Genomic DNA, 10,387 nt, shown 5'->3' on the forward strand with positions numbered 1-10,387 from the left:
CAGACCTCATGTGCATTCACTCCTCAACAAAATGGGGTAGCTGAACGGAAGAACCGTCAACTTCTTGAAACTGCTCGGTCTATTCTTCATCACATGAATGTTCCTAAACGGTTTTGGAGTGGTGCTGTACTCACTGCATGTTTTCTCATTAATCGGATGCCCTCTTTCATTCTTCGTGGTCGGTCTCCCTTCTCTATCATGTTTCCCACTTTATCTCCATTTCCATTAACTCCTCGTGTCTTTAGTTGTGTGTGCTTTGTCCATAATCTGAGTCCTGGAATAGACAAGCTAGATGCACGCTCAATTAAATGTGTCTTCCTTGGCTACTCTCGGACTCAAAAAGGGTACAAGTGTTATAATCCCATTACCCGAAAGTGCTATGTTTGCCCTGATGTCACATTTTTTGAGTTTGTCCCCTTCTTCTCAAGACCTGAAGCACTTCCGTCTCCACCCTACTTCCTCTTCCTCTTCCTCTTCCTCTTCCTGTCAGTGATCCAGTTTCAAATGCTGTTGTTGGAGTAGATTCATTCCCTCATCCAGTGCAGATCACCACCAAACGACCACCGATCCGGCAAGTGTATACACGTCGAACGACACTGGCCCCTCCTCCAGCTTCTACCTCATCTGCGGATCCTCTCATGCCTCCTATTGCTGAACCTTCAGACCTTGACCTACCCATTGCCTTATGGAAGGTAAACACAGTTCTACCCTCCATCCCATTTCCAATTTTGTTTCATTATCTCGTCTTTTTACCTCACATCGCCAGTTTGTTTCACTTTTGTCCTCTATTTCCATACCTAACAATGTCCAAGAAGCTCTTAGTTCACCTGGATGGCGGCAGGCAATGGAGGAGGAACTTTCTACTCTTCAACATACTCAAACGTGGGAACTTACTACTCTCCCACCTGGTAAGCATGTTGTGGGCTATAAATGGGTGTATACTGTGAAATACTTGCCAGATGGTAGTGTGGAGCGTCTGAAGGCCAGACTTGGAGACATTCTCTCCGGTGGCTAAGATTGGTTCTGTTCGTGTACTAATTTCCCTAGCAGTTATGTATGATTGGCCTTTGTTTCAGCTTGACATAAAAAATGCCTTCCTCCATGGTGATCTGGTGGAGGAGGTATATATGGAGCAACCACCTGGGTTTGTTGCTCAGGGGGAGGATGGTAAGGTGTGCAGACTGAAGAAGGCAATTTATGGGTTGAAACAATCGCCACGTGCTTGGTTTGAGAAGTTCAACGAAGTGGTGAAGAGTTTTGGAATGAAGCAATGCTAGGTTGATCACTCAGTGTTCAGTTATGACTCAGAAGCTGGGAAGATCTTTTTAGTGGTCTATGTGGATGATATTGTCATTACCGACAGTGACAAATTGGGGATTGACAAACTAAAGGTATTTCTGCAAAAGCATTTTCAAACAAAAGACCTTGGAACATTAAAGTATTTCTTGGGAATAGAAGTTGCCAGGTCAAAACAAGGTGTAAATCTGTGCCAAAGAAAATATGTTCTTGATCTACTGGAAAAAACAGGACTGTTAGGTGCAAAACCGGTTGAGACACCTATGGAACCAAATGTTAAGTTGAGCAGTGATACAAGAGAAGTATTTGAAGATCCTGGAAGGTATAGACAATTAGTGGGGAAGCTGAACTATCTGACTATCACGAGACCCGACATCTCCTTTGCAGTCAGTGTGGTGAGCCAATTCATGTAGAACCCTCGTATACCTCACTGGGATGTAGCTCTTAGAATTGTAAGATATCTAAAAGGAGCTCCAGGCCGTGGACTATTGTATAAACCAGGAGGAAAACTTGAAGTAGTTGGGTATACAGATGCAAACTGGGCAGGCTCAGTGATTGACAGAAGATCTACTACAGGCTATTGCACATTTCTTGGAGGAAATCTTGTGACGTGGAAGAGTAAAAAGCAGACGGTTGTGGCCAGAAGCAGTGCTGAAGCCGAGTATAGGGCCATGGTACACACTACCTGTGAATTAGTGTGGTTGAGGAATCTCCTACAAGAAATTGGGTTTCACATGGATAAACCTATGAGATTGTACTGTGACAATCAAGCTGCACTCCATATCTCATCCAATCCTGTCTTTCATGAGAGAACAAAGCACATAGAGGTTGATTGCCACTTTGTGAGGGAGAAGGTTCTTGCTGGAGAGATAAACACAGAACATGTGGGCTCGAATGATTAGTGGGCAGATTTGTTTACAAAAGCTCTAAGCTCAGGGAAAGTGAACTATCTATGTAACAAGTTGGGATTATATGACATATTCTCCAGCTTGAGGGGGAGTGTTAAAGTGAGCCGAATAGGGGTAGTTTAGTCATCTTATGTTTGTTAAGTGATTTGCTTATGTGGCAGTTTTATTAGAAACACTTTGCCCCACACTTAAGTAAGGGCAGTTTAGTCTTTGTAAATGTCATTAGAATCTAAATGACTATTAAGGGGGTCGACTGAATGGAATAACCATCAGATTTCGACAGACCCTTCTTTTCCTTCTATTTCTTCTTCTCTTCTTCTTCCTCTTCTTCTTTCTTCTCTTCCTGGTTCGGGTTACTGTAGCAGCATTCGAAACAAGGATGATGTTACCCATAAAATTACAGTAGGATGGGAAAAATGGAGGTCTGTAACTAGAATTTTATGTGATGGGAAAATACCACTTAGGTTAAAAGGAAAATTTGATAAAATGGTTGTAAGCAAGGATCAAAATATCAATACGATATGCCTTATATTAGGCATATTGTATCCGTATCGGTGGACTCCAAAACACATGGATACATCAATAAAGAAAATGTTTGGGAGTTTTAAAACTTTGGGGGCTTTAACAGCACCCTTCTAATACCTAAAAAATAAAAAAAAGTGACTATTGTCCATATCAAGATGCACTGATACCCAATTGAGGGCATTAGGTGTAACAATTTTTTGATACTTGGTTGTAAGGCCAGTTATGCTGTATGAAGCAAGAGTGTTGGGAAATCAAAAAACATGTCCAAAAAACAAGTATAGCAGAAATCGATGAGTGAAAAAAACTAGAAAGGATAGGGTCAGAAATAGTCATTTGAAGAAACCTAGGAATAGCTCCAGTAGGTGATATAATGAAAAAATAGTAGACTAAGATGGTTTTGTCACATGTATAGAAGACCTTTGACAGCACCCATAAGAAGTAATGTGTTGTAAGTTGAAGGGGCTAGTAGGGGTAGGGGTAGACCAAAAAGGACATGGGTCTAAGTAGTAAGAAATGATTCAAGTTCTAATTATTTAACAATGGATACTGTATTAAACAGAATGGAATGGTGAAAAAGGATTCATGTAGCTGGTCCCATAAAGTTAGGATAAGATTTGGATGATGATGATAATGATTTCAAGGTGTTGTTTGAGTTGTAAAGAGAACATTTACGTGTTTTAGGGTGGAAGAATGCAGAATTGCTGCCCATTATGGGTCTGAGGTCCAATCCACTGACAGTCTTTTACATTGGGGCCACAACAATAGAAATTTAGGTTGTCCAGAATTGAGCTTGTAAACATTATATGCCCAGCTGTCCAGGGGATAGATATTGGGTGCAACTAGCATTGGACCAACTAGATTGCTCAGGAGTTTCCCATTCATTGCTGCAAAAGGCTTCCTTAAGATCTTACTCAGAGCACAGGTTATGGTTTTCAAATACAAGTTTTGTCCCCTATAGAATTAGTTATATACTCATTGTAAAACAGTTAATAAAGAATATGTGAAATTTTTTTACAAAGCTATGTGTGTTAATTAACTTGGTTTTTTCCTTTTAGTTTTGCTCAAGGAGTCAATTTTCTTACAGTGGGGAATCTCAATCATCCATTGGTTTGGGACTGCATAGCTATATTCAGTTTTCTCTCTTATCCTATCTAGTTTCTATAATCTATCCTTTATTTCTTCTTTGTCTTTCCATTTTTGTGCAAGCAACCGTTGAAGTTGCTGCAGATCTGATTTATCTGGGAACTATGGGGGTAGATCTAATTTGCCTTCTTAAGGAACTGTAATTATTTGCTATAGACTTGTAAAAGCATTTAACATATAATAAGCATCTTCGCAAGCATTTTTCATATTTACAATCATACTGACATTTTTATTTTTACCTTGATTAATGCATATTATCTTCATTGTTTCTAGGAAAAGGATATGCGCCTTTAGCAAAGAGCAGGAGCTCATGGTTAAAGACTTATTTGAGCAGTGAGTGTTCAAATATTTTATTTGCATCACCCCTTATACTTAAAAACAATTAAAATGGTAGAAAATAGAAACCAGAATCATCTCACTAGTACATAGTTACCATTGTTTAAATCTGGATTCCTATGATTTAATTATTGTGTATGCAGGTTTAAAGACCACAAGAGGTGCAGCTACATGATCGCAAAAGCGTTAGATGCTGATAACACATTTACTGCAGCTCAAGTGTCACATAAACTTAAGCAACTTGGTTTACTTGTTCCTCGAAAAAAGAGACCGTCTGAAGGCAAGAAGCACTTGCTTGACAAGCATCCCAAAGGATTGTTTTCAGATGTGGAGGAAGACAAATCTGATGAAGAAACACTGATTTCACTAATGAAAAGGTTAGTTGTCTGCTTAACTTTTGCAAATTTGTACTCTCCATAGGGCTGTAAGGTATTTGCCTGTGTTGTATATTCTCTAAATAATTGAAACATTTATTCTGGCATTTCTTAGATTTGGCACTTAGTGGAGAACAGTACATGTGCACAAGTTGATGTTAGATGAGTAGTAGCATATCGTATTCGTTCGACCAATTGTATAGTATTGAAGGGTTGCTAAACTCGCCTATTTTGTGATAGAAAAGAAAAATATATGCAAAACATAAAGTCAGAGAGATGCAAGAAAACCATAGTTAATTTTTATAACAAGTTCATACTTCATAACTTACATAACAACATACAGAGGGAATAGAAAATTTGCCTGTGAAATGAAGTATAATAGCAAATTCGGTGAATGAGTGGAGGGGCTTGAGCTAAATTTCAGCTGGAGGCCCCTAGGAATCAGGTTTGACTAATTAAAGTGGTCAAGTAATAAAATATGATTATTACAACAACTCTTTGGAAGTAGGCAATGCTGTAAAGAGAATTTATTAGGACAAAAGAAACTCCAGATGAGAATAACTCCCCCCCCCCCACCATCTACAACAAAGACGCTGCTGTAGATATGATTAGAGATTTAATTGAATATCATGACCTTTTAATAGTGGTGCCAGACTTCATGCAAGCATTGTGTGATGAAGGCAAGGACAGTAAATGCTCCCTTTCTGCTATTCAAGTCAATAATTCGACAAGCAACAAGGCAAGTTAGTAAAAACAGTACAGAGGATTTCTAGACCTGCTTGCAAGAATAGGAATAGAGATTTGATTTACTTTTACATGTTACTTATCATGGCTCCTAATAAGGGCTAGTAATTGAAATGCCTTCCACCAGTTGCCATATAAAAGGGCACAAAAACCCTTTATGTGAAAATGGAGACCGAGACTTCCTACTCTATGATTAGTTTTTTCATTCTTGGTTTGGTTCTTTAAGGCTCCTCTTTATTTTTCTTTCATTCTCTACTAATTCATTAAACCTGGGATTGTAATCTTGAAAAAGGAGCCATTATTTGGTGCAATGGTGAAATCTCAGGCTAACAAGCATTAGAACATGAATTTAAATCTTTTTCCCAGTCTACCCTTCCCAAGACCTGGATAACTGGAATCATCATTGTGTAATGGCCCTTTAAAATTATCATCATGAAAATACTAAAGTAAAATTTGATATGGCTTATTGATTTTCTTTTATTTTTTTCTCTTATTTTCTTTATTATGATTATAATAATTAGGTTATTTAGCTCCATGCTGCAAGTTTTGTCCAATTCTGAGAACTGTCAGTATTCCTAAAGCTTATACTGTTAAATCTTGGTAGCTGATCATTGATTGCTAAGCATGTAAATTTTTGTTAACTTTAACAGGAGCAAAAAGAGCAAGCCATTCTTTGGGGATGTTGCCACTGCAGATTTACCTAAACAGAATATTGAAGCAACATCTTTACAGGATTATTCTGATGAGGAACTTCTGATCTCTATTCTGGAGTGAGCTCTCTCTCTCTCTCTCTCTCTCATACACACACACACACACACACAAACAACACTGGATGATGGATTTACAGTTTCTTTTATTCTTCTGAATGGCCCACAAAAATATCTTTGATAATGTAATACACTAACATGATCTAAAATACATTAAAAAAGAAATAACTATTTAGAAAAAAACTGTATACTTGTTATCTCAATATATTAAAAAATGATGCATTTGAGGATGGGCCTTGGTGCAACGGTTGGGTTGCTCCATTGTGACCTGGGTGACCAGGGTTCAAATCTTGAAAACAGCCTCTGTGGGTAAGGCCGCATACATCTGTCCCTCCCCCAGGCCCTGCATTGGTGGGAGACTTGTGTACTGGGCTGCCCTTTATTCAGATATGATGCATTTCCTTGACAGATATCTTTTTTAATCTTTTGCCTTATTTTTGTTTTTAAAATCCATTTAAAAAATATCTTTTTCTAAGTTTATCACACATTTGGTATTATACATATGGTTTGCAATTTCTCTGAAATATGGCAAAATTTCCCCAAAATTTCTCTATATTTTGCCAAATCCCAAGGGGCAAAATGAAGACACTACAGAATAAATAAAGAAAAGGTACTTGAATTTATTGAATATTTGGCCTTTCAATCAACACCTTGAACTAGGTTTTCAAAATAAAAGTTCTTTTAAAAAATTTAGTTGGGTAACTATGTAAGAATAATTAACTCTATAATAATTATGCAATAATAGAAAGCTTGTAATAATTAATATGATCTTTTAATTTAAGATAGAGATTATCTTGAAGAACCTCTAAGTGAAGGAGTTGGTATATAAGAGTTAAATGTGGTTTTTTAAGGTTGCTAACCTTACATGATAATATTAGATGTTACCACTGATACCTATTCAAGATTTTAAATTATAAGTTTTGAATGTGTAATTATTACCTTTTTTAAGATATTCAAGTTTTATAAATAAATTTCAAATTCTTTTTAATATTTTTATATTTCCCAATTTCCTCACATTTCTAGATATCTGAGTGGAATTTAGGAAATCCCCATTTACACATGGCAAAAGCCCTAACAAAATATAAACTTTGAACCATGGTTATGGTAATATATTTAAATATTGAGGAATTGCGTATTGGGCCGTTTTTCAATTGCCTTGCTTTGAAGATCTTTATTGCTTTATTTTTTTAGTTGCAGCTTACCATTATAATTGCTGCATTTCTTTTAACTACCTTTGTTAATTCCTCTTTCTTAATATACAGTAAAACTGGTAAAAGGCATGCTTCAAAGGCACGGGATGAGAAACTCACAATTAGCTCAGTTAAGGAGACAGCAATTGGAAGTAACTCTACTCAAGGTGCTTCAGGAAGGTATGTTGCCTTTTGATACCCACCCAAACTCTTCTTGATAAGACATGAGTGAAATTTACCATGTATTATCCTGTGGAATGCTTTTGAATTCTGTTCCGAAATAAAAAGATGTTTGCTTTGCCTAAGGCTCAGTTTGGAAGGAGTGCAGATACAAATATGTATAGTGCAAATACAGGTTTAGAAATACAAAATACAAGGCTTTGTATTGTGCATATTTGCATTTGCACTCTTTCCAAACTGAGCTTAAGGCTGTGTTTGGTTGCAATGCAAATAAATTTGTACTGATGCAAAACTATGGCAATGCAAATGATTCGAGTGTAAATTCTGGCCTATTTTTATTTCAAATTTTAGCTTATTTTGTTTGATTGCAGTACAAACGAAGTAAATTAAGACATGAAGCAGAATAAAATAAAACCCAAAACAAAATTAAACAAGAATTTGCTTTTTTCATTTACACTCCCATGCATTTGTACTAGTACAAATGAAATTGCACTGCAACCAAATACAGCCTAAAGAACTTTTTTTTAAGCTACAATACCTGCCTGGGTACCTTATGTGCCGTACAAATCAGTGTCGGATACTGATGTGTATCCAATACCAAACTAAATATTGCACAAGCACTTTCAGAAATTATTTTTATAGCATTAATACTTACGGAATATGTGAAGTGGTATGTCTTGATAAATCATAGCGTAAAAAATTGTATTTGCTAGAGGTTTACGTTATACTAAATGGGAAATGGAATATTCACACCTATGTCCAAGTTCTCAGGAAATGGAGTTGTATCCCCGTTTCCTGTATCTATTTCCATATTGGTGTCTTTGTCTGGAGTCTAGACATCTTAGGTTCCAAGTTCTTTTTCCCTTGGATAAATTCCTAAATCCTATGAAATGTGTTTTATCTTTTAGCACTCAAGTCAAGGGTATCTGGTTACCTGCTATCATCTATTTGACTTGGGTCAATCCATCGTTAATCGTACCTTTCATTTCAAGTCCCCTCTGAAGGAAGCAGAAATCCATTACTGCTTTACCTCATCAGAAACGTAATGAGCATAAAAATCTATTTGCTGATTAGCCCAACTAATGATGCTCAATGATTTATTGGAGGTTGGGCATGAATTCGCCGTCCAGAACTGAATTGAAATGCATAAAAGAAAAAAAAAAAAATTCTGACCAGGTTTGAACGTCGAACTATCAATTTGCAAGTGTTTGTGCATTGAACTCAAATCAACTTCTGTCAAAGTCAAACCTTGACTAGTTATTTTGGGTTGGTATTTGCAGGGATTCAAGCAGCCAATCCAAGGAGGCAGGGCTACCGCATATTAATGATGTGGCACTCAACGTTGCTAACCTTAATCAAGAGGCTGAATTTTCTGGTGGGGGCAGTGATGAAGAGATGGAGTCTCCCGTGAACAACGTCTCACAACAAAATATCAATGATGAATTGGCCGATGAGATGGTGGACTCGGAGGATGATGTTGGGGTCGTTGCACGCACAAGTGCCGTATCAAGAAGGAAACTGAAGATGGTGATTGATGCCGACGATGACGAATAAAGTTTGCAGCGCGGTGGGGTCTTCTGTCTTCATACATTTGAAGGAAAATTGAACATGATTTGAGGCCATTCGGGAAGGTATTGGAACTTCTAATTTCCAAACCATGTTTGTTTGGACTAGGGATGTTCGAACAACGGCTTCCAGGGAGCGCAAAATTCAACTGTAAAAAGCTGGTTTCTGGAATTCAGTCAAAGCCATGCATAATGTAAATAACGTAATTTTATCAGGAGTTATATGCTGATTATGCTCTCTCTCTCTCTCTCGTGTTGTATGGATCCTTTATAGGCTTAGAAAATGGACAGCCATAAAAGGGCGTAATCCGTCTCTTATCCCTGGATGTCAATTCATATGACCTTTGCGGTGGGTTTTTTGGTAGCACATTGGTCTTGTGGGTGAGCTTCTGTTGATGATAATATTAACGGTGTTTTTTTTTTCGCAAATACAGCTCTAGATACGGATGATAATAAGGGTGGTGAGCCTGAGTCCAAATTAACTTCATTTGATGGCTGTTTTAGGGGCTGATTGAATGATAATAACGCCCCACATCACTCCACATCAGCCATCAAGAACATATCCCTCACAACCAGGCTAATCTTTCCGTGCACATTAAATAGCCCCTAATACAGCGATCAAGTGAAGCTAATCCGGACTCGGTGAGCCTTTTTTTGGTAGGAAACATATCTTGATAAACTAGCACAGCAGAAACAAAGAAAACAACAAACAACAACCAACAAGAAATAAGAACTAAAAACAAGGATAAAAGCACCTAACTACAAAGGAGCCATGTCAGCAGAATCTGTGATCATGGCCAAGGCTGTGGGCCTGTGGCGCCTAGTCCTAACTTAATATTCATTTCGCCCAATTTTTTCAGATTGGATTCGAATTGGCAGCCCAGAGGTTGATGAACAGATTACACTTACAGTGTTACGTGAATCTGTGATCATGGCCAAGGCTGTGGGCCTGTGGCGCCATTGAGCTAGACGGTTTAATATCAAAATTCCCATGGTTTCCTATGCAAGTATAGTACATATCTCCAGGTTGAAGGAGATGAAACATGAATACATGATGACATGATCCTGCTGTTGCAATCTTCCTTCTTCCCCAAAGAGGAAAGAGGGTTCACTGGCAAAGATTTGCCTGAGGGAAAGATATCCTTCTCAACGAGCCTAATTTTCAGTATCTCCGGCTCCGGGTATAAATTACTTGTACCACTCTCAGGTATTGGTCAAATGTTAAGACCTTCCCTTGTGTTTACGTATTTGAGTTGCTTGTTTTACCCTTTCATTATCATGCTTCAATTTTAGTGAGGAAAGTGTTTATTTGACATTTGCAATTTGTCAAAAGTATATTTTAACCTCAAATGGCACCTT

The 10,387-nt window shown here is 37.7% G+C and overlaps 1 protein-coding gene across 3 annotated transcripts in view; it reads left to right on the top strand.

The window, feature by feature from the left end:
* Window positions 1-9,274, top strand: part of ATIM (timeless family protein) — a 30,379-nt gene extending 21,105 nt beyond the window's left edge. For 2 of the 3 annotated variants that reach the window (XM_088895481.1, XM_088895482.1), the window contains 5 exons: window positions 4,146-4,205; window positions 4,343-4,585; window positions 5,977-6,096; window positions 7,356-7,463; window positions 8,744-9,266. In XM_088895481.1, the coding sequence (XP_088751607.1) occupies window positions 4,146-4,205; window positions 4,343-4,585; window positions 5,977-6,096; window positions 7,356-7,463; window positions 8,744-9,017 (805 nt within the window). In that variant the 3' untranslated portion in view covers window positions 9,018-9,266. Of the gene's footprint in view, window positions 1-4,145; window positions 4,206-4,342; window positions 4,586-5,976; window positions 6,097-7,355; window positions 7,464-8,743 lie in introns of all 3 variants that reach the window. The other variant, XM_010263134.3, reaches the window with a different exon arrangement.
* The last annotated feature ends 1,113 nt before the right edge of the window (window positions 9,275-10,387 follow it).

The sequence above is a fragment of the Nelumbo nucifera genome, chromosome 1 (assembly GCF_055504915.1).
Source record: "Nelumbo nucifera cultivar China Antique chromosome 1, China Antique-T2T, whole genome shotgun sequence".
Lineage (NCBI taxonomy): Eukaryota > Viridiplantae > Streptophyta > Magnoliopsida > Proteales > Nelumbonaceae > Nelumbo > Nelumbo nucifera.